Source organism: Nipponia nippon, unplaced genomic scaffold (genome assembly GCF_047370975.1).
Source record: "Nipponia nippon isolate SJK-2023a ecotype South Korea unplaced genomic scaffold, ASM4737097v1 scaffold_25, whole genome shotgun sequence".
Lineage (NCBI taxonomy): Eukaryota > Metazoa > Chordata > Aves > Pelecaniformes > Threskiornithidae > Nipponia > Nipponia nippon.
In genome coordinates, this window is record NW_028262342.1 from 1,610,096 (window position 1) to 1,636,444 (window position 26,349).

General features: G+C 68.7%; 5 protein-coding genes across 7 annotated transcripts; 1 reads left to right on the plus strand and 4 right to left on the minus strand.

Annotated features, from left to right (window-relative positions):
- Window positions 1-612: 612 nt before the first annotated feature.
- LOC148055227 (uncharacterized) lies at window positions 613-5,417 on the plus strand. 2 transcript variants are annotated; one of them, XM_087761896.1, is made up of 2 exons: window positions 613-1,203; window positions 4,678-5,417. In XM_087761896.1, exons 1-2 carry the CDS (start codon window positions 780-782, stop codon window positions 5,226-5,228), a joined length of 975 nt encoding a protein of 324 aa, XP_087618022.1. In that variant the 5' UTR covers window positions 613-779; the 3' UTR covers window positions 5,229-5,417. The 2 variants fall into 2 exon arrangements, with proteins under 2 accessions (XP_087618022.1, XP_087618021.1); XM_087761895.1 differs by having other exon boundaries at window positions 616-1,248.
- A 566-nt stretch (window positions 5,418-5,983) lies between these two features.
- Window positions 5,984-9,546, minus strand: SHISA4 (shisa family member 4). The gene is made up of 5 exons (XM_087761904.1): window positions 9,218-9,546; window positions 7,680-7,851; window positions 6,895-7,028; window positions 6,513-6,695; window positions 5,984-6,420 (listed from the first exon to the last, which is right to left on the minus strand). Exons 1-5 carry the CDS (start codon window positions 9,282-9,284, stop codon window positions 6,374-6,376), a joined length of 603 nt encoding a protein of 200 aa, XP_087618030.1. The 5' UTR covers window positions 9,285-9,546; the 3' UTR covers window positions 5,984-6,373.
- A 1,179-nt stretch (window positions 9,547-10,725) lies between these two features.
- INAVA (innate immunity activator) lies at window positions 10,726-17,940 on the minus strand. 2 transcript variants are annotated; one of them, XM_087761862.1, is made up of 9 exons: window positions 17,816-17,940; window positions 17,116-17,175; window positions 16,484-16,608; window positions 16,283-16,402; window positions 15,816-16,047; window positions 13,999-14,052; window positions 13,514-13,913; window positions 12,193-12,769; window positions 10,726-10,818 (listed from the first exon to the last, which is right to left on the minus strand). In XM_087761862.1, the coding sequence occupies exons 2-9, from the start codon at window positions 17,159-17,161 to the stop codon at window positions 10,726-10,728; spliced, it is 1,647 nt and encodes a 548-aa protein (XP_087617988.1). In that variant the 5' UTR covers window positions 17,162-17,175; window positions 17,816-17,940. The 2 variants fall into 2 exon arrangements, with proteins under 2 accessions (XP_087617988.1, XP_087617987.1); XM_087761861.1 differs by lacking the exon at window positions 17,816-17,940 and having other exon boundaries at window positions 17,116-17,272.
- Window positions 17,941-19,789: 1,849 nt separating this feature from the next.
- Window positions 19,790-20,953, minus strand: GPR25 (G protein-coupled receptor 25). Its single transcript, XM_009475891.2, is given in 1 exon segment — window positions 19,790-20,953. A coding segment is annotated over 1 exon segment (1,164 nt).
- Window positions 20,954-21,787: 834 nt separating this feature from the next.
- Window positions 21,788-25,082, minus strand: LOC148055229 (protein FAM107B-like). Its single transcript, XM_087761906.1, has 5 exons — window positions 25,059-25,082; window positions 24,520-24,556; window positions 23,187-23,331; window positions 22,948-23,086; window positions 21,788-21,901 (listed from the first exon to the last, which is right to left on the minus strand). The coding sequence occupies exons 1-5, from the start codon at window positions 25,080-25,082 to the stop codon at window positions 21,788-21,790; spliced, it is 459 nt and encodes a 152-aa protein (XP_087618032.1).
- Window positions 25,083-26,349: the final 1,267 nt, after the last annotated feature.

Here is a 26,349-nt window from a genome sequence, read left to right on the forward strand (position 1 = left end):
GCTGCCGGGACACCCCAAACCGGGACACCCCGAACCGGGCACCCTGAACCGGGACACCCCAAACCAGGACACCCCAAACCGGGACACCCCAAACCGGGCACCCCGAACCGGGACACCCCAAACCAGGACACCCTGAACCGGGACACCGCAAACCGGCTGCCGGGACACCCCAAACCGGGACACCCCGAACCGGGCACCCTGAACCGGGCACCTCGAACCAGCTGCCGGGACACCCCAAACCGGGCACCTCGAACCGGGCACCCCGAACCGGCTGCTGGGCCACCCCAAACCGGGCCACGCCAAACCGGGCACCCCGAACCGGGCACCCCGAACCGGCTGCCGGGACACCCCAAACCGGGCACCCCGAACCGGGCACCCCGAACCGGGTACCCCGAACCGGGCACACCCCCACCCCCACCCCCCGGTGCCCCCCGGCCGTGGGGACGCCGCCACGGCGGGCCCGGACCCGCGGCCACCCCCGCAGCCCGAGCACCGGCGGCCGGCAGGGGGCGCCATAACGCGGGGAGCGGGGCGGCGGCGGGGGGGGGGGGGGGCGGTGGCGCCGGGCGGGGCGCGGTACCGGTAGCCGCAGGGGAGCGGCGGGGAGCGGCGGCGGCCGGCAGGGGGCGCTGTCCCCGCCGGTTCCCGCCGGGCTCCGCTCCGCTCCGCTCCCCGTCGGCGGGGCCGGGGCGGCGGCGCGGGGGAAGGAGGCGGAGGACAAAAGGCGGCGGCGGCGGCGATGGGCGGCGGGGCGGCGCCATGAGGGGGAAGCGGCGGCCATGGCGGCGGGAGGCGGCGGCGGGGCGCGGCGGGGGCTGCTGAAGCGGAAGCCGAACTTCACGTTGCAGGAGATCGACATCCTGATGAGCGAGGTGCTCAAGTACGAGCAGCTGCTCTTCGGCGCCGCCGCCAGCACCGTTAACGCCTACGAGAAGCAGAAGATCTGGTGGCGCATCACCAACAAGATCAACGCCGCCGGTCGCAACCAGCGCGATATCGGCGAGGTGAAGAACCGGTGGCGGGGGTTGCGCCGCCGGGCCAACGATAAAATCACCCGGCACCGGCAGGAGAGGCAGGGACCCGCCGCTCGACCCGCCGCTCGACCCGGGAACGGCAACGGGAATAACGGGAATGGATCCGGGCCCGGCCCGCCCGAGCTCGGCCCCGGGCCCGCCGCCGGCTGGGGACAGCGCGGAGCCGCCGGTATCGACCCGCCGCTGCTCGGCGTCGAGGTGGTGGCGCCGCACGGTGGGTGCGGGGCGGGGGGACCGGGACACGAGGACCGGGACAGGGAGAGGTGCGGGGGGACAGGGACATGGGGACCGGGACAGGGACATGGGGACCGGGACAGGGAGAGGTGCGGGGGGACCAGGACAGAGACACGGACACGGGGACAGGGAGAGGTGCGGGGGGACAGGGACATGGGGACCGGGACAGGGACATGGGGACCAGGACAGGGAGAGGTGCGGGGGGACCAGGACAGAGACACGGACACGGGGACCGGGACATGGGGACAGGGAGACGGACACGGGGACAGGGAGAGGTGCGGGGGGACAGGGACATGGGGACTGGGACAGGGAGAGGTGCAGGGGGACAGGGACATGGGGACCGGGACAGGGACATGGGGACCGGGACAGGGAGAGGTGCGGGGGGACCAGGACAGAGACACGGACACGGGGACCGGGACATGGGGACAGGGAGACGGACACGGGGACAGGGAGAGGTGCGGGGGGACAGGGACATGGGGACTGGGACAGGGAGAGGTGCAGGGGGACAGGGACATGGGGACCGGGACAGGGACATGGGGACCGGGACAGGGAGAGGTGCGGGGGGACCAGGACAGAGACACGGACACGGGGACAGGGACATGGGGACAGGGACACGGACACGGGGACAGGGAGAGGTGCGGGGGGACTGGGACATGGGGACAGGGAGACGGACACGGGGACAGGGAGAGGTGCGGGGGGACAGGGACATGGGGACCGGGACAGGGACATGGGGACCAGGACAGGGAGAGGTGCGGGGGGACTGGGACACGGATACGCGGACAGGGGGACAGGGAGAGGTGGGGGAGGACAGGGACACGGGGATGGGGACCGGGACACGGGGACAGGGAGAGGTGCAGGGGGACCGGGACAGGAACACGGACATGGGGACAGGGACACTGGGACCGGGACATGGACACAGGGATGGGGGAACAGGAGAGGGAGATGGGGACTGGAACATGGACACTGGGACCAGGACAGGAGCATGGGGGGACCGGGACGTGGACATGGGGGACGGGGACATGGACATGGGGGACAGAGACAGGTGGGGGGGGGACTGGGGCGGGGACACAGGGACACTGGGACCAGGACAGGGAGATGAGGGACTGGGACAGAGGCAGGGACACGGGGGACAAGGAGCAAGATGTGGGGGACCAGGACTGTGTCAGGGGCATTGGGACCAGGACATGGGGGACCAGGACCAGGACCAGGACATGAGAGGGACCAGGACAGGGACACAGGAGACCAGGACCAAGGCACTGGGACCAGGACAGGTGTGTGGAGGGACTGGGACAGGGACATAGGGGACCAGGACCAGGACAGGGACATGGGGGCACTGAGACCAGGACGTGGGGGACGGGGACAGGGACTTGAAGGACTGGGACAGGGACACAGGGGACCAGGACCAAGGCACTGGGACCAGGACAGGTGTGTGGAGGGACTGGGACAGGGACATAGGGGACCAGGACCAGGACAGAGAGACTGGGACCATGACATGGGGGACCGGGACATGGATACAGGGGACAAAGGCAGGGATGTGGGGGACAGGGACATGGGGACACTAGGACTGGGACAGGGGCAGGGACACTGGGGACAAGGAGCAAGATGTGGGGGACCAGGACTGTGTCAGGGGCATTGGGACCAGGACATGGGGGACCAGGACCAGGACCAGGACATGAGAGGGACCAGGACAGGGACACAGGAGACCAGGACCAAGGCACTGGGACCAGGACAGGTGTGTGGAGGGACTGGGACAGGGACATAGGGGACCAGGACCAGGACAGGGACATGGGGGCACTGAGACCAGGACGTGGGGGACGGGGACAGGGACTTGAAGGACTGGGACAGGGACACAGGGGACCAGGACCAAGGCACTGGGACCAGGACAGGTGTGTGGAGGGACTGGGACAGGGACATAGGGGACCAGGACCAGGACAGAGAGACTGGGACCATGACATGGGGGACCGGGACATGGATACAGGGGACAAAGGCAGGGATGTGGGGGACAGGGACATGGGGACACTAGGACTGGGACAGGGGCAGGGACACTGGGGACAAGGAGCAAGATGTGGGGGACCAGGACTGTGTCAGGGGCATTGGGACCAGGACATGGGGGACCAGGACCAGGACCAGGACATGAGAGGGACCAGGACAGGGACACAGGAGACCAGGACCAAGGCACTGGGACCAGGACAGGTGTGTGGAGGGACTGGGACAGGGACATAGGGGACCAGGACCAGGACAGGGACATGGGGGCACTGAGACCAGGACGTGGGGGACGGGGACAGGGACTTGAAGGACTGGGACAGGGACACAGGGGACCAGGACCAAGGCACTGGGACCAGGACAGGTGTGTGGAGGGACTGGGACAGGGACATAGGGGACCAGGACCAGGACAGAGAGACTGGGACCATGACATGGGGGACCGGGACATGGATACAGGGGACAAAGGCAGGGATGTGGGGGACAGGGACATGGGGACACTAGGACTGGGACAGGGGCAGGGACACTGGGGACAAGGACCAGGACATGGGGGACCAGGACACAGGCACAGGGGGACAGGACAGGGACATGAAGGACTGGGACAGGGACACGGGGGACCAGGACGGGGACACAGACACAGGGGAACAGGGCAGGGAGATGGCAGGACTGGTATGGAGACACAGACATGAGGGGACTGGGATGGGGACATGGACTGGGACCAGGAGGTGCGAGAAACTGGGACAAGGGCAGCAGGACCAGGACGGGTGCATGGAGGGACTGGGTCAGGGACAGGGAGGGGACACAGACACAGGGGAGGAGGACAGGGATGTGGGGGGACCAGGACAGGGACATGGGGGGACCTGGGCCAGGACAGGGGACTGAGAGCAGGACCAGGACTGGGACAAGGGCATGGGGCACCAGGATCAGGACAGGGGCATGGAAGGACATGGACAGGGGCAGGGACAAGGGACAGCGGCACTGGGATTGGGACAGGAGGATACCGGGATCAGGACAGGGACTGGGTTTAGGGATTAGGGACAGGGACAAGGGACATGGGGGTACTGGGACCAGGACAGGGACATGGGGGGACCCGGATCAGAACAGGGACATGGGAGACGAGGACCAGAACAGGGACATGGGGGTACTGGGACACGCAGGGACACGGGGGGGACCACATTCAGGACAGGGATGTGGGAATACTGGGACCAGGAGAGGGACAAGGGACAGGGGATGGGGCTGAACCATGACGAGGGACCCGGGGAATGGGGGTGCGTACGTACGGATGGGAGCAGGAGGGTGCGGGAGAGGGGACGGGAGAGCCCGGGGGGGGGGGACAGGGGAAGCAGAGGCAGCAGGGGGTCGGGTCGCTCGCTCCGTGGGGAGATGGGGGGTCCCGCCAGCTGCCCCGCGCTCTCCGTCCGTCCCGCAGGCATCAAGGAGGAGGCGGTGAAGGAGGAGCCGGTGGAGGTGAAGACTGAGCCCTTCCACGGCCCGGCCGCCGACGGCATCCCCGGCCGTGGCGCTGAGCGCCGGCTACCCCGCCCCGGCCCCCGCCCGCCCAGCGAGCTGTGCGAGGGCTGGAGCCAGAGCCCCCCGCGCCCCGCGCCCCCCGAACTCTCCCTCGGCGACCTGGGCGGGCAGCAGGAGCCGTTGGGCTCCGATTTCCCGAGCATCCTCTTCGAACAAGAGGCCGAGCATCTCAATAACTGCGGCGCAGGCGAACCGGGACCCCCCGGGACAACGGGGCTGTCGGACGGGGCACCCGACTGCGCCCAGCTCACCCCAGCCGAAAAACGCATCGTCCAGTCGAACGAACGGCTGGTGCAGGAGATGCGAGCTTTCCGCCGGGAATACGCCGAGAGCCGCCGGGAGACCACCTCCGTCCTGCGCGTCATCGCCCAGGCGCTGGGCGGCCTCAGCCGCAGCTTGGCCGAAATCCGTGACCTCTACCTCCGGGAGCAGGCGGTCCCCAAACCCTGACCCCCCACGCAGCTGGCTGTGTGCGCCCGCGGCCGGCGGGGACCGCCCTGGCGACAACTTTTCCCCCTACCCCCCAGAACCCACCTTCCTTTTTTTATTATTTTTATTATTTTTATTATTTTTATTATTTTTCTTCCCCCCCCCCCCTTCCCTCCATCCCACTTAAATAAAACTCAGAGTTGCCCCCCGGCTCGCCCCTCCCCAGGCTCCTTGCAGGGGTTTTGGGGGCGATGGGGTGCCCGGGGACAGGGCTGCCTGGTTTTTCCCTCACCGGGAGCGATGGACTCGGCGCTCCCAAATTTAGCCGGTGCTTGGAACCCCCCTTCCCGGTGCCGGTGCCGGGGGGGATGAATCACCCCGAGAGCAGCCGTCCAAAATAGCCGGGGTGAATCACGCTCCCCCGGCGCCTGTTCCTCGCCGCTGGCTGTGAAGGGAGACGCGTCCCAGCTCCGGCGATTCGGACCGGGGGGGACGGATGGAGGAATTGACCTGGCACCCGCTGCCCCCATCCCGGGGCTGAATTTGTCGCTTTCTGCCCCAAAACGCCGCTGGAGCTGGTTTCGCACCCCAGTTTTGTGCGGCGGGGCTGGGCGGGCAGCAGCGCTCCCAGGCTGGCTCATCCCGCGTTTGGTGGGAATTAGCCATCCCCCCCCCGCCATTTTTGGATGGAGAAGCCCTGGGAGTGGGTGGGGGGAAGGGCGCAGCCCCCCACCCTGTCCCATCCCCCCCCAGCACGGAGCCACCGACACCGGGTGTGGGGCACGAGACGTGGTTTAATGCCAACCCCAGCGGCAAAGAGCCGGGGCCAAATCCGGACGCGGGCGTGCGGGGGTGCGGCGATGCACGGCCCTCGGGGGACCCCCCGCCGGGCTCCCCTCCCATGGGCGCAACGGGGCCGTTGGCACCCAGAGCCGGGGCGGAGGCACCCACAAAGGGCCCAGTGTGCGGGACAAGAGCCGCCCTGTGCTGCCGGCGCGGGGTCATCCCCGGGATGGCCGGGAAGGGCCTGATCCGGCCACGGCTGGGGCACCCTCCCAGCCCCGTGGCGGGGGGACGAGGGCCCCCAGCCCGGCTCCGCTGGCCGGCGGCGGAAGGAGGGCGCCGGGGTCCCCGCGGGAGGAGGCTGCTGGGGTCCCCACGGGTGCTCAGGCTCCGGGGTAGCTGGGCTGTGCCGGGACGTAGGGCGGAGGCGCTGCGGGGGGAGCAGGACGGGGTGTCAGCCCCCCGCCAGGCCACCGCGCCCCCCCCGGGAATAGGGGGGTCCCGTCCCCCCCCGGCGCTCACCTGTGGGGTTGTAGACGGGGGGGCCGGCGGGGTACAGCGGGTACTGGGCGGTGGGGCCGGCCGGCGGGTACACGGCCATGGGGGCGAAGCCGAGCTGGGGGGGCGCGGGGCCGGCTTTGGGGTCCATGGGGAAGGGAGCTGGGGGGGGTGCGGGGGGGTAGCTGGAGAGCGGAATCTCCGGGCCTGCGGGAGAGACGGGGTGGGGGCTGCGGCACCCCGGGACGGGGACGGGGACCGGGACGGAGCCCATGGCGCCCACGGGGGTCCACGGCCCTCGGGGAGGGAGCAGGGGAGGGCGGTGGGCACTGGGGTGGGTGCTGCTGGGAGCACCCCAGTGCCCTCCCCCCGCACCCCAACCCCCCCGCACCCAACCCCCCCCCACCTTGCAGGGGGGTGCGGAGGTGCTGCCGGCGCTGGTACAAGTAGCAGCAGGAGCACATGAAGCAGCAGACGATGGTGGTGACGATGGCGATGAAGAGCACCACGGCCGAGGCGATGCCCGCGATGGTCTTGGGGCTGTGGGACACGGCGGGGACGTGGGGGAGCGGGGGCACCGGGGGCACCCTCGCAGCACCCACCTGGGGACTGGGGGGACGGGCACGCCCAGACAAGCACCCAGTGCCCAGCACCCAATGACCAGCACCCAGCACCACGGCTCAGCACCCAGCACCACTGCCCAGCACCCAGCACCACTGCCCAGTGCCCAGCACCACTGCCCAGTGCCCAGCACCCAGTACCAACACCCAATGCCCAGTGTCAGTGCCCAGCACCAGCACCCAGCACCACTTCCCAGTGCCCAGTACCAATGCCCAGCACCCAGTACCAACACCCAGTGCCCAGCACCAGCGCCCAATACCACTGCCCAGTGCCTAGCACCCAGTACCAACACCCAATGCCCAGTACCAGCGCCCAGCACCACTGCCCAGTGCCCAGTACCAATGCCCAGCATCCAGCACCAACACCCAGTACCAGTACCCAGCACCCAGTACCACTGCCCAGCACCCTCCTGCAAGCACCCAGTGCCCAGCATCCAACCCCCATGACCCAGTACCCAAAAGCAAGCACCCAGTGCCCAGCACCCAGGGCCCAGTCCCCAAAGGCAAACACTCAGCACCCATCGCTGAGGCTCAGCAGCCATGGCTGCAGCTCAGCACCCGCCCCCAGCACCTGAAGGCGAGGCAGTGGCGCTGCTGGCGCTCGGTGAGCAGGCGCAGGGGGTCGCGGCAGCAGTACCGCTGGTGGCACGTGCCACAGCAGAAGGTGAAGAAGTCGCAGTCGAAGCCGGGGTGCCAGGAGCCGTTCCTGTCCACGTACCACAGGCAGTCCTCGCCCCCCGCCGCTGGGGACAGCTGCCCGTCACCGGGGCCTCGGGGCACCGCCAGCCAGGCCGCCGCCACCCCAGTGCCACCAGCATCGGCCCACGTCCTCCGTTCCCCACGTGCTGTCTCAGGGGGACAGCCCGTACCCCGCTCCATCCTGCCCCACGTCCCTCCGGGCCCCGCGTCATCCTGCCCCACATCCCCCTGGACCCCGCGCCATCCTGCCCCACGTCCCTCCGGGCCCCGCGCCATCCTGCCCCACATCCCTGTGGACCCCGCTCCATCCTGCCCCACGTCCCTCCGGGCCCCGCGCCATCCTGCCCCACATCCCTGCGGACCCCGCTCCATCCTGCCCCACGTCCCTGCGGACCCCACGCCATCCTGCCCCACATCCCCCTGGACCCCGCTCCATCCTGCCCCACATCCCCCTGGACCCTGCGCCATCCTGCCCCACATCCCTGTGGGCCCCGCGCCATCCTGCCCCACATCCCCGCGGGCCCCGCTCCATCCTGCCCCACATCCCCCTGGACCCTGCGCCATCCTGCCCCACGTCCCTGCGGACCCTGCGCCATCCTGCCCCACATTACCCTGGACCCCGCTCCATCCTGCCCCACATCCCTGCGGACCCCGCTCCATCCTGCCCCACATCCCTGCGGGCCCCGCGCCATCCTGCCCCACGTCCCTGCGGGCCCCGCTCCATCCTGCCCCACATCCCCCTGGACCCTGCGCCATCCTGCCCCACGTCCCTGCGGGCTCCGCGCCATCCTGCCCCACGTCCCTGTGGGTCCTGCTCCCTCACCCCAGCCCCCCAGGCCCCCTCCCCACCCGCCTGCTCCAGCACCGCCTCCGGGCTCTATTTCTGGCCGGAGCCACCTGCGCTCCCAGAAATAGCCCGGGCCGAGGCCTGGGGGCGGCCGGAGGCGCGGGGACGGCGGCCGGGAAGCCACCGGCCTTGGGCTGCTTCCCTCGAGGTTTCCAGCTCGCTCCCCACCATCGCCAAGTGGCTTCTCGGGGGTCTCGTATGGGGTTCACTCGCTGCCCAACGGGACCATGGCAGCCAAGTGGGGACACCGAGGCACGGCCCGCGTGGGTGGGAAGCACCCAAATCCCCCGGGAATGGGCATCCCGGCTCCAGCGGCCGCCGGGTCCGTGCACTCCCGGGGGCAAGCGGCTCCCGGGGACACCCCGAAAGCGGCAGATGGGGCGCAGCATGGTGGAGGGGACAATGCCTGGTGGGACGCGTTGGCGCCAGTGACCTCCGGGCCGCCCGCGGGTCACGGTCACGGCCGGTGGCACCGGCTCCCGCCCCGAGGTGCAGTGCGGTGCCAGCCGCCGGCACCGGGACCCCCCCCCCGCCATGCCCCGGGACCCCCCGGTGTCTCTTACCCAGCGAGGCGGCCACGGCCACCAGCACGGTGCCGGCCAGGGGCCAAGCGCTGCCGCCGGGTCCCATCCCGGGGCCGGGGCCCCCGCTCGGCGCTGCCCGGCGGCGGGGCCGGTGGAGCCGGGGCCGGTGGAGCCCGGGGCCGGTACGGCGGAGCCGGTGGAGCCCGGGGCCGGTGCAGCCCGGGGCCGGTGCGGCGGGGCCGGTGGAGCCCGGGGCCGTGGAGCCGAGGCCGGTGGAGCCCGGGGCCGTGGAGCCCGAGGGCAGTGCGGCGGGGCCGCTGGAGCCGGGCCGCTGGAGCCGGGCCGGTGGAGCCGGGGCCGGTGCAGCCGGGGCCGGAACGGGCCCGCAGTGACGCCGCAGCCCGGCGCCGCTCGGTCCCTGCCCCGCGCCCCCCCGCGGCGGCGCCTCCCGCCGCAGCCACCGGCCCCGGGCCCCGCCCGCCCCCGCCGGCCGCGGGCAGGGGCAGCGCCGGGGGGCTCCGGGGTGGGAGCCTTCCACCCCCCGCACCCCTTCCCCTGCACCCCGGCACCCCCCGGCGCCCTCCCCTGCACCCATTCTCCACCCTCCCAGCACCCCATCCCTCTGCTCAGCCTTGCACCCCTTCGCCTGCACCCCATCCCCTGCACCCCTTTCCTTCCCCACCCCTGCACCCCTTCCCCTGCACCCATTCTGTACCCCTCCTGGCACCCAATCCCTCCGCTCATCCTTGCACCCCTTCCCCAGCCCTGCACCCCTCCCCTGCACCCCTTCCCCTGCACCCCTGCCTTTCACAGCCCCCGCTCCCCCTTCCCCTGCACCCCATCCTTTCGCTGCCCCCCTGCTCCCCATCATTTCCCTTCCCAGCACCCCTTCCCCTGCCCCATCCCCTCCCTGCACCCCATCCCTCCACTCGTCCTTGCACCCCTTCCCCTGCCCCCCTCCTGTCCAGCCCCCCCGCACCCCTTCCCTTCCCCACCCCCCATCCCTCCCCTGCACCCCCGCACCCCTGCACCCCCGCACCCCTGCACCCCCGCACCCCTGCACCCCATCCTTTCCACTACCCCTCCCCTGCCCCCGCACCCCCTTTCCCAGCACCCCCATCCCAGCTCGCTGGGTGCCGGGGGGCCACGGCCAGACCTAGGCACCCCCCTTGGCACCAGGGTCACCCCATCATTACCCCGAGCCCACCCACCCACCGGGGCCCGATCCTGGCAGCGCCAACCCAGCACCAGCTCCAGGGGATGGAGGACCCGGCAGGGGACAGGGCTGGGGACCGAGGTGACGCGTCCCGAGGGACCGGCGAGGACAGGAGCACCCCAACGACCACCTTTATTAGAGACCAAGGCCCCCAACCGCAGATTGCGGTGGCACCGTCGGCACCGGGGTCGCGGTGGCGGTGAGGGGACACGAGGAGGGGGGGGACCAGCCCCAGCCACCCCGTCCCGGCCCCGCGCACCCCAGGACGTCCACTGTCCCTGGGCCAGCCAGGCCGTGCCCCCCCCGGGGTGGGAGGGGGGGGTCTCCACGCTTACACTTGTGTGACGATCTCGCCGTTCTCAGGCACGTAGACCTGCACGGGCACGCCGTCCGGGGAGCGCCGCAGGACGCGGATCGGGGGCGCCTGCGTGGGAGAAGGAGCCCGTGGGTGCCGGCACCCCTCCCCGCGCCGGGGCAGCACCCCGGGGTGCACATCCCGGGGCGGGGGCTGGGGAGGGGGGGGTGTTTGTGGGGGCACGGCTGCGGGTCCCGGCTTGCCCGGACCGGGTCCCGGCTGTGCCGTGGGTGCCGGCCGTCCCGGCACGCCGCGCCCGTGCGCCGCCGTCTACTGCGTGCACCCATCCCGGTGGGACCCCCCAGGGAGGGGGGGGGACCCCATGCGCACAGGGACCCCGGTTCTGCCCCAGGGACCCACGTGGGAACCCAGGTCCTGCGCGTGGGACCCTGGGTGTGACCGGAGGGAACCTTTGTGGGACCCCCGTCCTGCCCCAGGGACCCTCGTGGGACCCCGGTCCTGCCCCAGGGACCCTCATGGGACCCCAGGGACCCTCGTGGGACCCTGGTCCTGCCCCAGGGACCCTCATGGGACCCCAGGAACCCTCGTGGGACCCCAGGCCCTGCTTGTGGAACCCCAGTCCTGCTCATGGGACCCCTGTCCTGCCCCAGGGACCCTCATGGGACCCCAGACCTGCCCCAAGGGACCCTCAGAGGGTCCCCATCCTGCCCCAAAGGACCTGGAGGGACCTTGGTCCTGTGCCCAAGACCCTCACAAGACCCTGGTCCTGGCCATGGGACCTCCTCAGGACCCCAATCCTGCCCTAAGGACCTTTCTGGGCCCCAAGGGACCCTCAGAGGGTCCCCATCCTGCCCCAGGGACCCCCCTGGGACCTGGTCCTGCCCCAGGGGACCTTCACCAGTCCTGTCCTGCAGACCCTCGGAGCTCCCCACTCTTGCCCCAAGAGACCTCATGGGACCCCAATTCTTCCCCCGCGATCACCTCAGGACCCCGATCCTCCCCCTGGGACCCCCTCAGGACCCTGGTCCTGCCCCAAGAGCCCCCTTAGGATCCTGCTCCTGCCCCAGGGACCCTTGTGGGACCCCAGGCCTGGCCTTTGGGACCCCGGACCTGCCCTGAGGGACCCTCAGAGGGTCCTGATCCTGCCCCAGGGGACCTTGGTCCTGTCCCCAAGACCCTCTTGAAACCATGGTCCTGCCCCAGGGACCTTCATGGGATCCCACTCCTGCCCCAAGGACCCTCATGGGACCCCAGTTCTTCCCTATGGACCCCCTCAGGACCCCACTCCTGCTCTGGGGACCCTTACGGGACCCCACCCACACCACTTGTCCCTGAACCACCCCTCAGGGTGACAACTCATGTCACCCAGTCACCCTGAGGGCAGCACCCAGGGCGTCCCCATATGGGGATGAGCACCACGGTGCCCCCCACTCTCCCATGTCCCCTCTCCCGTCCTGGCACCAGCCGGACCCCGTGCCCTACCTGAGCCCGTGGCAGGAGTCCACGGGTGATGGGCACATCCCTGGTGGTGCCACCACGGGGTCCCCGAAAGGCCCCTTGCCGGTCAAGGGAGTGGGGACGAGCACCCCGCAGCCGGGCGCGCTGGTGCCATGACTTGAGCTCCTCGGTCACGGCCGCCTTGGAGAACCCCCGGCCCCCTGCCGGCGCGTAGTCCTTGAGCGAGGGGGTGCGCACGATGCGGCTGTGCGAGGGCACCAGGCGTTGGTAGCGTAACGGGGCCAGATCCTGCTCGTAGAGGAAAGCCGGGGGGCCGGCGGGTGGCAGGAACTGGTGGGCACCCCGAGGGTAATAACCGGGTTCAGCGAGGGGCGGTGGGACTGGGGGGCGCGGGAAGGAGACATCGGGGCTGCTGCTGCCCGGGGAGGTGGCGTGGGAGATGCTGGAGAGGTCGGAGATGCTGTCGTCGGAGCCGGAGCGGCGCACGGGGACGGGGGTCGGGATGCAGGAGGTGGGCACCGTCACCGTGTAGTAGGTAGGACGCCGGCGGGGTACGGCACTGCGGCCCCGCGGCTCGCCGGGCTGCCAGCACGCCTCCACCCTGCGGGCAGGAGGGCCGCGGCTGCAGACGGACCCTTCCCCTCGCCGCCTGCCCGAAAGTCAGGGCGAGCAGGGGGAAAGGGTGGCTGGGGGGTGCTGGGGCTGAGCACCCCGTGGGTGCCGCCTCCCCATGGGGTCAGCTCCAGCCTCCTCCCCGTGGGGTTGTCTCCAGCCTCCCCAAAGGATCATCTCCATCATCTCCGTAGGGTTACCTCCAGCCTCCCCGTGGGGTTACCTCCATCCTCCTCCCCATGGCTTTAGCTCCATTATCTCCATAGGGTTACCTCCATCCTCCTCCCCAGGGATTTAGATCCATCCTCCCCATAGGGTTGGCTCCATCCTCTCCTTGGTGTTATCTCCAACATCCTCCCCATGGGGTTATCTCCGTCCTCTCCATAGGGTTAGCTCCTCCCCACAGGACTATCTCCATTCTCCTCCCCATGGCTTTAGCTCCATTATCTCCATGGGGTTATCTCCATCCTCCTCCCCAGGGATTTATGTCCATCCTCCCCATAGGGTTGTCTCCATCCTCTCCATAGGGTTAGCTCCTCCCCACGGGACTATCTCCATCCTCCTCCCCATGGCTTTAGCTCCATTATCTCCATGGGGTTATCTCCAACGTCCTCCCCATGGGGTTATCTCCAACGTCCTCCCCATGGGATTATCTCCATCCTCCTCCCCATGGGGTTATCTCCATCCTCCCTTGCAGAAGCCCTTGTCCCCCCTCCCCACACACAGGCCATACCTCAGGGACTGGGACTGTCCCCGCCGGCCCGATGGCTCCGGGGTGCTGGGAGCGCTGGAGCCCGCCTGCCGGCACAGCACCAGGGTCCTGATGGGGACGAAGCGGTAGGGAGGGACGTCCCCCGTCCTGGGCGCCGGCGAGGCTGCGGGGTCGGGGCTGCCGGGGGCTGAGGGAGCGGCGGAGGTGGCCGGCGGGGACCCGGGGTAGCACCGGGAGCCCTGGGTTTCCTCATCCCTGGGGTCGATGCCGGGTTTTTTGGCCTTCTCGTAGGGTCTGTCGAGGCTGGTCTCCCGCCAGGGACTTGGGGGGGCCGGCAGGGGCCCCGACGCCTCCTCCTCGGCGGGCTCCTCCGGGGACGGGGACCCCCGCGGGGTGGTGGGTCCCAGCGGCCGCGTCTCCTCTGCGGGAGAGACGGAGGGTTGGGATGGAGGGGACAGACAGGGGCACCCCAATGTCCCCCAGCCCGATCCCCACAGCCCCCTTACCCTCTTCCAGCAGGACGGCGTCCGACAGGGAGCTCTCGTCAGAGGCGCTGAGCTCTGCGGGGCAGGGGACGGGTGAGAACGGTGCCGGTGCTGCCGGCGGGAGCCAAAACGCTCCCACGGAACCTGCCGCCACCCAGCGCGTCCCCGGAGGCCTCCGCTCCCCCTCTCCCACGCCGCCTGTCCCGACACGCTCCAGGACGGTGGCGGTACCGGCCGGGCCGGCTTTGCCGAGCCATGTGCCGGCGCTGCGGGCAGCTCCCAGCCTGCCCAGGCCGGGCAGGAGGAGGGGTGCTGGGCAGGTTTGGGGGGCACCAGGGGGGAAGGAGCCGCTGCCACCGTGTCCCCAGGCCATGGTGGGTGACGGACGCGGAAGCCCCAGGGAGGGCGGCGGGGACAGAGCCGAGGCCGAGGCACGTGCAGGGGCGATGGGGACCCGCTTGGACGGCTGCCACCGGGATGGGGACGTGGCAGCCGGGCCAAATCCTGGGGTGCGCTCGCTGGGGATGGCGGATCGGGGGGCAGCCACGGGGTGCAGTCAGCAGGGGTGAAGTATTGGGGTGCATTCACGGGGGTGCATACAGCAGGGGATGGCGTATCGGGGTGCAGTCACCAGGGATGAAGTACTGGGGTGCTTTCACATGGGTGCAATCACCGGGGATGAAGTATTGGGGTGCATTCACGGGGGTGCAATCATCGGGGATGGTGTATCGGGGTGCAGTCACCGGGGATGAAGTATTGGGGTGCGTTCACTGGGGACCACATGTCAGGGTGCATTCAGCAGGGTGCTTTTAACAGGGATGAAGTATTGGGGTGCGTTCGCCAGGGTGCACCCATCGGGGAGAGCGTATCGGGGTGCTTTTGCTGGGGGGGGGGGAGGATTGGGGTACATTCCCGGGGAAAGCAGATCGGGGGGCAGGCACCAGGGATGGCATTTCAGGGGGGCATCCAGGGGGGTGCATGCACTGGGGATGGGGAATTGGGGTGCATGCACTGGGGATGGTGTATCGGGGTGCGCCCAGGGGGGTGGATTCACCAGGGATAGGGAATTGGGGTGCATTCATTGGGGATGGCGCATTGGGGTGCATCCAGGGGGGTGCATTCACTGCAAATGGAGGACTGGGGTGCATCCAGGGAGGTGCATTCATCAGGGGATGGGGAATTGGGGTGCATCCAGGGGGATGGCGTATCGGGGTGCATCCAGGCGGCTGCATCCACTGGGGATGGCACATTGGGGTGCATCCAGGGGGGTGCATTCACCAGGGATAGGGAATTGGGGTGCATCCACTGTGGATGGAGGATTGGGGTGCATCCAGGGGGGTGCATTCACCAGGGGATGGGGAATTGGGGTGCATTCACTGGGGATGGAGGATTGGGGTGCATCCAGGGGGGTGCATTCAGCAGGGATAGGGAATTGGGGTGCATTCACTGGGGATGGCACATTGGGGTGCATCCAGGGGGGTGCATTCACCAGGGGATGGGGAATTGGGGTGCATTCACTGGGGATGGTGTATCGGGGTGCATCCAGGGGGGTGCATCCACTGCGGGTGGAGGATTGGGGTGCATCCAGGGGGGGTGCATTCATCAGGGTATGGGGAATCGGGGTGCATTCACCGGGGATGGCACACTGGGGTGCATCCAGGGGGGTGCATTCACTGCGAACGGAGGACTGGGGTGCGTGCACCATGGATGGCCTATCGGGGCGCATTCACCAAGGGCACCCAAGCAAGCTGCACCCATTTCTGCCTCCCTGACCTCCAGCATCCCCCAAACGAGCCACCGCCAGCCGGGGAGGCACACGAGGGGCACGGGGGGCTCACCCTCGGCAGCACCGGTTCCACCGCCGGCAGGCAGAGGCCGTCGGCCGGCCAGGAGCCGTCGTTGGTTGAGGATGTTCTCCAGGTCCTTCAGCTTCTGCTCCTCCAGCAGTGCCGCCGTCTGCCGGCGCTTGCGGAGCCGCTTGCTGATGTTCTCCTCCCGGCAGAGACGCCGGGCGGCCTTGGCAATCTGCAGCTGCAGCGCCAGGTCCCGCTCCAGGGCGCTCAGCGGGTCCTGGGGACGGAGGGGACACGCGCTCGGCACCCCGCCACCACCCGTCACATTTGCACGCTAACGAAGGCTTTGCCTAACGAGGGGGAATATGGATTTCTCCCATGGGATGGGGATGGTGACATCTCCGGGTGACGCCTGGGCATCTTCCGCAGCTCCGGGATGGGATGGAGAGGGGTCTCCGCCGCCCGCCCCAGGGACCCTCCCCACCCCGCTCTCACCCCGGGGAGCCCCTCACCGCCCCGCGCAGGACGAGGGTCTCATCCAGCTTGAAGGCAGCACCGATCCTGCGCCGGACCTTGGGGGGCTTCTCGCCGGCTTTCAGGGGGTACTCGCGGGGCAGCGTCCCCGTCAGCTCCTGGGGATGGCACGGGGACACTGAGCCGCTGCGGCGGCGGCGGGGGGGTGCGGGCAGGGTGTCCCCCCCAGCCCCGCTCACCGCCTCGCGCAGGCAGAGCCGCCGCAGCTCCTGCACGCAGCCCTCCAGCCGGGCCTCCAACGCCTGCTGCTGCCTGCGCCCTGCCTGCGCCCGCTCCTTCAGGGGCGACACGGGGCTGTCGGGGCCTGGGGACGGACGGACGGAGGGAGGGAGGGACGGGCGGGCGGACGCCTGCTGAGATGCACCCAGAACCCACCCCCCCGCCCCCAGCCTCCCTGCCTCAGTTTCCCCCCAACCCCAGGGGGAGGAAAAGCACCTGTGAGCCCCCACGCCCTGCCCCCCCCGCAGCACCCACGGGTGCTCGGGCTCCCCCGGGGCAGCCGTGATTTCCCAGCGCGAGGGGGGGGCGGCACAGGGAAGGTTTCGCCCTGACTCAGCCATCCTTGAGCGAAACCCGGCTGAGTCAAAGCCGGTCCAGGGCCCCCCCCGCCACCCTTGAGGGCCCCCCCGAAACCGGGGGAACCCCCATTTCCCCAACCCCCCCCCACGAGGAGGTTTTGTGTCTCCCCAGGGCGGCTCCGTGCACCGAAGCGCCCCGTTCTCAGCCGGGGGGGGAGGTGTCACATCTATAAGAGCACATATGGGGGCACCCCAAGACCTTCCCCCCCCCAAATACCCCCCCCAGCGCTCACCCGAATGCAGCATGATCCCACTGTCGGTGTCGCTCGCCTCCCCCATGCCAGGCCGGGACCCTACGGGCGACAGCAGGGAGACGCCTTGTCCCCGCGTCACCCCCCGGGGAGCACCCATGGGTGCGCAACCCCCCGTGCCCCCCCCAACCCCCAGCATCGCCCCGTCTTTCCCGGCTGCCGGCTCCGGCAATGGCGGCAAGGGGGAGGAAGGCGAGGCCGTGTTTGCTTTGCCTGCCTTCTTGTAGGTCCTACGATAAACAAAGGTGTGCGAACACGTGCGTGGCAGCCGGGGTTGCCTGGATGAGACCCATCCCGGGGGCAAAGGTGGTCGGGGTGCGGCGGGGGGGGATGGGGGCCCTCGCTCCCGCCCCGGCCGGTTTCGCTGGGCGCCTCTCCCAGTTTTGATTTCTTTTCCGTCTGGGCTGGAGGCGGCTCCCGGAGTGGGGGCGGCTGCCGGCCCTGGGAAAGCGGCTCCCCCCCAGCACCCCGACACCCCCCTGCTCTTGGCCGGGGTGGGGGGTGAGCGGGTGGGAGTGGGGCGGATGGGAGGGGTTGCTCACCCCCGCTTTTGCATTGCTTTTGCCCCCACCGTGCCTCAGTTTCCCCCGGCGGGACGGGGAGCGGCGTGGGGAAACTGAGGCAGGGAAGGGTTGGGGGGTGCCGGGGGGGTTCGCGGCGGGGCCGGGGGGCGATGCCTTACCTGGGCGCTCGCCGCCGCTGCCGGCTCTGCTGCGCCCGGGACACGGGGACGTGTTTTGACTTGAGGCGGAGGGGAGGAGCGGGTGAGCAACACCTTCCCCGGCCGCCGCCGCCGGCAGCGCCCGCGCCCGCGCCGCCCCACGCGCCCCAGCCTCCGCCCCACGACGACGACGACGACAGCGGCGACGAGGGCCTGCCCGCCTGCGGGGCTCGGCACGGCACGGCACGGCACTGGGTGTGGTGGCGTGGCAAAGTACAGTGCGGTGTGGCACGGCGCAGTGTGCCATGGTACGGCATGGCATAGTAGGGCATGGTATGGCATGGTATGGTATGGCATGGCACAGTAGGGTATGGCATGGCACGGTATGGCACGATATGGCGCAACTTGACACGCCACAGCATGGCACAGCATGGCACTGGTGTGGCGTGGCACAGTGTGGCATGGAAGAGTATGGCACGGCATGGCACAGTATGGTGTGGCGTGGTACGGCATAGTAAGGCATGATATGTGGCACAGTACGGCCTGGCACAGTACAGCACGGTATGATGCGACGTGGCACGGCACAGCGTGGCACAACATGGCGCAACATGGCGCAGCATGGCACGGCACAGCCTGGCGCTGCCTGGCACAGCACGGCACGGGTGGAGGCTCCATCCCCGGTGCCGTGTGGGTCCTGGCCAAGCCCAGGGACACCGTCCCCATCCCTGCCGCGGTGGGTGGCCGGGGCGGGTCAAGCCCTTGGGGTTGGTGTCCCCAAAATGCCGGAGGGTGGGCCGGGAGCCGAGCCCGGCAGGGCGGGAGGTTGGCGGTGCTGCCCTGGCACTGCCACCGCTGTGCCTTCCCCAGCGCGGGGACCCGCTGGGAGCCGAGGCAGCCTGTCTTGTCCCCGTCCCCAGGCAGGAGGGGACGGGTGAGGGGCAGCGCCAGGACAGTGCCAGGGCTGTGCCAGGCCGTGGGAACGGTGCTGCCGCGGCCGCCAGCGCGGTGTGAGATGAATCAGGGCGGCTGGCGCGGGTGAGTCGGCCACATCCTGCGCTGGCGGCACGGGGCAGGTGGCGGAAAGTGTGTCTCAGCCCCGCGGGACGGTCCCACAGCCCGGGGATGAGAGGGCAGGGTGCAGGCAGGGTGCAGGCAGGGGAGATGCAGGCAGGGGAGATGCAGGCAAGGGCTGCTGGCAGGAGCGGAGCGGCAAGCGCGCGGAGAGCAGAGGTACAGGCGGGGGAGATGCAGGCAGGGGTGCGGGCAGGAGAGGCGCGGGCAGGCTGCAAGGAGGGGTACAGCCAGGAGAGGTGCTGGCAGGGTGCAGGCAGGGTGCAGGCAGGAAGAGCTGCAAGCAGGGCAGGCGCAGGCCAGGGATGCAGGCAGGGTGCAGGCAGCAAGCGTGCAGGCAGCGAAGCCAGCCCCAGGCAGCTGCAGGCAGGCGTGCAGGCAGCGGCGGTGCCCTTGCACCTCCACAAACTCCCCAACTCCTTCCTCCCACCCGCGGCTCCCCGACGTCCCCGCGTCCCTCCGTGACTTCAGGGGGGGGGGGCACCCCATCTTTGCCAGGGCCACCCCTTGCCCAACGGCACAAGGAGGGGGTACAGGAACCCCGGCGGCGCCGAGAAAGGGCAGATTTGGGGAAAAAGGGCGGATTTGGGGAAAAAAAGGGGTTTTTTTCTCAGTGTGTCCCCGCACCGGGCAGAGCTGCCGGCAGCCCCGCTGGCACCGAACCCCCCCGGCGGGGGGCAAAAACAGCTTGAGGACTAAGATATGTCATTAGTGATAAGGTTGAATTTGTATTAATGGGATTTAAATTGGAATTAAAACCAGGTTCCCGCTGCCGAAGCCGTCCCTTGTGAGAGCATCTCTGCGGGGGGGCGATGGGGCGGAGGGGGGCGATGCTGGGGTCGGATCCTGCCTGCGCTGAGGCTGCGGGCAGGGCACGGGGCGGCAGCGCCCTCGGGAATCGCACCGGGATGGGCTGGGCCCGGGTTACGGCTGGGGAGCGGGTGGGACGGCGGGGACGGCAGTGGCACCCGGGGACGCTGGGGAGGAAGGGGGGGGGACTCACCCCGGGGTGGCCCCGTGGGACCCCCGGTGCCGGCCGGAGCTCGGTCCCACTCCCGCGCCGGGGAGGGTCCTGGTCCGGATTCGGCTACCGAAGAGGAGGCTGGAGTCGGTGGCGGAGGAGGGGGTGGCTGCACCGGGACCCGTCCCCGGTGCACGGGGACCGAAGGGACATCGGGGACGGCAGCGTCCGTCCATCAGGGCGTAGATGAGGGGGTTGATGCAGCTGTTAACGAAGGCCAGGCAGGTGCTGCCGGCCACCACCCACCTCAGGGCCACCTCCTGCCCCTGGGACAGGACCAGCGTCCCCTTGGCGAGGAAGAAGAGCAGCACCTTGCAGGTGTTGAGGGGCAACCAGGAGCAGAGGAAGGCTGCGACGATGGTGACGATGGCGCGGTGGGAACGCCGGACGCCCCTGCCCAGCCGGACATGACGCTGGAGCCGGCAGTAGATGGAGCAGTAGCAGAAGGAGATGACCCCCAAGGGCAGGAGGAAGGTGAGGAAGACCATGACCAGGCTGAAGTCCTCTCCATCTTCATCCCAGCAGTCGTCCCCATCCAGCCGCCGGTACGCCAGGGACGGGGCGCCCAGGAGGAGGGACGCTGCCCAGATGATGCCGCAGGTGACGCGGACGTGCCTCCGGGAACCCATCATCTTGGTGTCCAGCATCTTCCTGATGACCAGGTAGCGCTCCACGCTGAGGGCGGTGAGGAAGAGGATGCTGGAGCAGCGGTTGACGGCAATGGCGTAGCTGCTCACCTTGCAGAGCCCTTCGCCGAGCAGCCAGCGGTTCCCCCGGGCTCCTGCCGCCACCCAGAAGGGCAAGGTGCAGACGAAGATGACATCGGCCACCGCCAGGTTCAGCACGAAGGTGTCCACCATCCTCTTGCCCCTGCCCTTCTTGGCCATCAGCACGATGACGAAGAGGTTCCCCACAAGGCCGAGGAGGAAGATGAAGGAGTAGAAGATGGGGATGAAGACGGAGGTGAAGAAGACCTCCCACCTGGAGGAGACCTCCCAGTTCCCCGTCACGTTGGTCACTGGTGAGTAATCGTAGTCGGCCGAGCCAACGAGCTCCTCAGGAGCCATGGCGGTGGCCAGGTGCCCTCCCCGGTGCCCGGGGCGGTGCTCACCACGCTCGGCGGTTGGGTTGTTGATCTGAAATCTGCTCAAAAACAGCATCTCGCACTTCCTTTCCAACAGGGCAAGGGCTGTGGGGTGGAAGGGGCAGGAGGTGAAGCGCATTTAATTTTGGAAACAAAAAAAAAAAAGTAAACCCCAACGAGAAGAAAGAAACCCCCCCAAAAAAGGAGGGGGAAGAGGAAGACCGGGGGGGTGGAGGAAGGCTTGGCACCACAAGATGATGGCTGAAGGCCTCGGGTGGACACCAACCTGCATCTGGGCTTGTGGGACCACCGCCAAACCGAGCCGCCGGCCACCAACCCGCCCTGCAGCTCTCCCGCCGTGGCCACCCTCCATCCCCACCGCGCGCCGTCAACCCAAGCCGATGCCACCCCATCGCTGTCCCCGTCGCTGTCCCCATCCACGTCCCCAGCACATTTGCATCAAGAAAACCAGATGAAAACCTTTATTTTCTTATATATATATATATTTTTTTTTATATCAGAGCGAGCAGGAGCAGGTGCAGGTTGGGGTGAGACCGTTGCCCGCCACATCCCCGCGCCGCCCCCGGCGCTGCCCCGGCTCTGCCAGCTCATTCCAGCCCCTGGCACGTTGGTTCTCACCGCTTTGGGGACGCCGAGGCACCGGTACCCACGGCCGTCCCCGACCACGAGCTGTCCCAGAATGACAGCACCGGGGCCGTTCCCAGCGCCAGGATGTGCCGGGGATGGGGGGAGCCCGGTGTGCCACCGGGGGGGGTCTCGGGGGAGCAGCCCCCCGCTCTGCTGGGCCACCTCCTGCTCACGTCTGCCAGGCGCCCGGCTCCACCAGCTTCATCTTCCTCAGGCTGTCCCGCACCAGCAGGAACTCCGGACGAGGGTCCGGATCCGGCCCTGCCGCCGCCTCCCGCTCGTGCTGTGGCAGGTGGGGCCCAGAAGGGGCGGCCATGGGTCCCGGTCTGGGTCCCCTCAGCCGTCCCCATGACCTGGCCATCTCCTGACCTGGGTGTCCCATCAACCTGGGTCCCCTCAGCCATCCCCATGACCCAGCCATCTCCTGACCTGGGTGTCCCATCAACCTGGGTCCCCTCAGCCGTCCCCATGACCCGGCCAGCTCCTGGCCTGGGTGTCCCATCAACCTGGGTCCCCTCAGCCGTCCCCATGACCCGGCCAGCTCCTGGCCTGGGTGTCCCATTAACCTGGGCTCCATCAGCTGTTCCCATGACCTGGCCACCCTTGACCATCCCCTGACTTGTCCTTCCAACGCAGCCTCCCTCGGCCACCCCCAAGTCTTGCCTCCCCTGGCTGTTCCTCAACCCAACTGTCCCAACAGCCCGGCCATCACCCAACTGTCCCTGTGACCTGGCCTCTCCCAGGTGTCCCCATGGTGTGGCCTCCCTCAGCCACTGCCCAAATCTGTGGGGCAAGGAGGAATGGATGGGGGCTGAAGGGGGTGGAAGGATGGATGGATGGATGGATGGATGGATGGATGGATGGATGGAAGGAAGGATGGATGGAAGGATGGGTGGATGGGATGAAAGGATGGATGGATGGATGGATGGAAGGATGGATGGATGGATGGATGGAAGGATGGATGGAAGGATGGATGGATCGATGGAAGGATGGATGGATGGATGGATGGATGGATGGATGGATGGATGGAAGGATGGATGGATGGAAGGATGGGTGGATGGATGGATGGATACATGGATGATGGGTAGATGGATGAAGGGATGGATGGGCAGACAGACGGATGGACGCATGCATGAAGGGAGGAAGGGATGGATGGACAGTGGCACAGGTGGATGAATGCATGCATGGATGGGAGGACAGAGGGAGGGATGAAGGGTGGGTGGGTGGGTGGATGGATGGAAAATGGTGAGGTGAAGGCAGGAGGGCTGAGCTGGATGGAGGGATGGAGGGCTGGGACAGATGGACAGGGGACAGAGGGACGGCACAGACCTCCTCAAGCCTCTGGTGGCGTTTCCTCAGCTGCTGCTCCAGGTCGGAGGGGGGTCCCCGCAGCTCCTCCCTCAGCTGCCTCAGCCGCCGGCTCTCCAGCACCCGCGGGAGCTCAGCCCTGTGCCGGGGCAGGATCCCCCTGCGGAGACAGACAGACGGACTTCAACAGGGCCACCCCTACCTGGCCACCCAGCTGGGGACCGTCCCGTCCCCACGCCCCGGGTCCCATCCGTGCTCACCTGCTGTGGCTGAAGAGCAGCTCCCGGTGCAGCTCCCGGTGGCTCCGGGACTCCCGCATTGGGTTTGGCAGCTTCCTAGGCTGGATGAGGCCCCCATGGCCATCGGTGGCCGTGTCCAGGGAGAGGACATCACTCCTGTCACCCTCTGGAGAGGCAGCGGCATGCAATGGGGTCACCATGGGATGGGGCCACCAGAGGCATGGAGTCACCAGAGGCATGGAGTCACCATGGGATGGGGTCACCACGGGATGGGGTTACCATGGGACAGGGCCACCAGAGGCATGGGCTCACCATGGGATGGGGTTACCATGGGACAGGGCCACCAGGGGCATGGGGTCACCATGGGATGGGGTTACCATGGGACAGGGCCACCAGGGGCATGGGGTCACCATGGGATGGGGTCACCATGGGATGGGGCCACCAGGGGCATGGGGCCACCACGGGCATGGGGTCCCCAGGGACATGGGGTCATCAGGGAGTGGGGTCACCAGGAGGGCTGTGGTCATCAGTGGGAGAGGGTCACTGGGGACAGGGTCATTGGGGTATGGGATCACCATGAGGGATGGGACAACCTGGGACAGGGTCACCAGGGGATGGGGTGACACTGCCCGGCTCCACATGCCAGCGCAGGGTGAGATCCTGGACCCCAGCCCCCGTGTCCCCCAGCCGGGGGCGTCTCGGGGTGTCACAGCCCAGGGTCCCTGCACACTGCCTTGCAGCACCTGGCACCCTCCAGGATCCCTGTGTCCAAGTACCCCTGTCCCCAGGCCACCCTATGGTCCCCATGTCCTCCCATCACCCCTTGGGGTCCCCATCGTCCCTTGGGGTCCTCATTATCCCCAGGGTCCCCATCACCCATTGGGTCCCCATCACCCCTGGGGTGTTCCTCATCCCTCAGGGTCCCCATTACCCCTTGAGGTCCCCACCGCCTCCAGGGTCCCCATCACCCCTGGGGTCCCCATCACGCCTGGGGTCCCCATCACCTCTGGTCCCCATCACCCCCAGGTCCCCATCACCCCTGGGGTCCCCATCGCCTCCAGGGTCCCCATTGTCCCTGGGCTCCCTGTCACCCCTGGTGTCCTCATCACCCCTGGGGTCTCCATCGTTGCCAGGGTCCCCATCACCCCTGGGGTCCCCATCACTCCCAGGTCCCCATCACCTCTGGCATCCCCGTCACCTCTGGGGTCCCCATCACCCCTGGGGTCCCCGTCACCTCCAGGGTCCCCATCACCCCTGGGGTCCCCATCACCTCCAGGGTCCCCAGTGCCCCCAGGGTCCCCATCCTCCAGGTGCCACAGCCCCAGCCCCGTGCCCCAGCGCCGGCAGCACCCACCCGGCACCGCGCTGCTCCTCGGGGCTTTGTCGTCACCCTGGCAAAGGCAAAGAGTGGGGTCAGCGAGGGACACCCTGGGTCCTCCCTGGGCTGGGGACACGGCGGGGGACACTGCCAGGTCCCTGCTCGTCACCCCCATGGGGCACAGGAGGGGGTGCAGCCATGGCTTCTCCGGGGTTGGACGCCCTCTGTCCATCCATGGCTGTCACCCGTGGGGACAGAGTCACCGCCCAGTGTCCCTCCCCGCTGGGAGCTCGGGATGGCTGTGGCGGCTGGGTGCAAGGGAGGGAGACGAGAATGGATATGCTCCACGTTAACTCTGGAACCTAAGGATGGCGAGGGGTCCCCAGGCTTAATGCCGGGGGCGGCATGGGGACAGCCAGATGTTTGGCTCTGTGACATCGACATGGCACCTGGGGACAGGTCTCAGGGTGGCCCCCGTTGTCCCCTCCCACCCCCAGCACAGGAGATGGGGGCCCAGCCCAGGGCACGGGGGTGTCCCTGTCCCCCATGCGTCCCAGCCAGCTGCCACCACTCACCCTCTTGCTCTGCGACAGCCCCATGTCCCCGATGTCGGTGGTCCTTGTCCCCGCGCCCTGGGGGGCCAGGGCACAGGGACACGGGCCGGGCGCCGGCTCCACCGAGCCTGGCTGCTCACACCGTGTGCTCCGCCGGTGACGGTGATGGTGACAGTGACGGTGATGGTGGCCCTGCTCCTATCAGCAAAAGCCATTAAGCCCCGGGATTAGCCCTGACGGAGCCAAGGGGACGGTGACACGTGTCCTGCACAGGGCTGGTGGCACTGTGCCTGCTGCTGCTGCTGGGGACACCGGGCCCATGGGGGGCACTGGGTCTGCTGGGGACACTGGTCTCACTGGGGGCACTGGTCCCACCGGGGGCACTGGGTCTGCTGGGGACACTGGTCTCACTGGGAGCTCTGGTGCCACTGGGGGCACTGGGTCTGCTGGGGGCGCTTGGGTCTGCTGGGGGCACTGGTCTCACTGGGGGCACTGGGTCTGCTGGGGGCACTGGTCTCACTAGGGGCACTGGTCCCACCGGGGACACTGGGTCTGCTGGGGGCACTGGTCTCACTGGGGGCACTGGTCCCACCGGGGGCACTGGGTCTGCTGGGGACACTGGTCCCACTGGGAGCTCTGGTGCCACTGGGGGCACTGGGTCTGCTGGGGGCGCTTGGGTCTGCTGGGGGCACTGGTCTCACTGGGGGCACTGGGATCCACTGGGGGCACTGGTGCTACTGGGTTATGGGGGTTATTGGGGGAGCTGGGAGAAACTGGGTTGGGGACTGGGCGCACTGGGGATTATGGGGGGTATTGGGAGTTACTGGGTGCACTGGGGGTCATTTGGGAGACAGGGCTCATGGTGGGGACTGGGGTGGGGACTGGGAGGCACACAGAGTTACTAGGGGACGGGGGATTACTGAAGGGACTGGGATACTGGGGGCACTGGGGGTTATCAGGGGACCCTGGGTTACTGGGGGGACTGGTGGTTACTGGGAGAGCTCGGATGGGGACCAGGTGCTCTGGGGGAACAGGGGTTTATGGGGAAACTGGGAGTTAATGGGGAACCTGGGGGTCACTGGGGGCAGGGATGGGGACTGAGTGCACTGGGAGGTTACTGGGAGGACTGGGGAGTTACTGGAAGGACTGGGGATCACTGGGGGCCGGGATGGGGACTGGGTGCACTGGGGGTCACTGGGAGGACTGGGGGTCACTGGGGGCCGGGATGGGGACTGGGTGCACTGCGGCGAGCGCACTGGTAGTTGCTGGGTGCACTGGGGCTGTTGGGGCGAGTACTGGGCGACACTGGTGA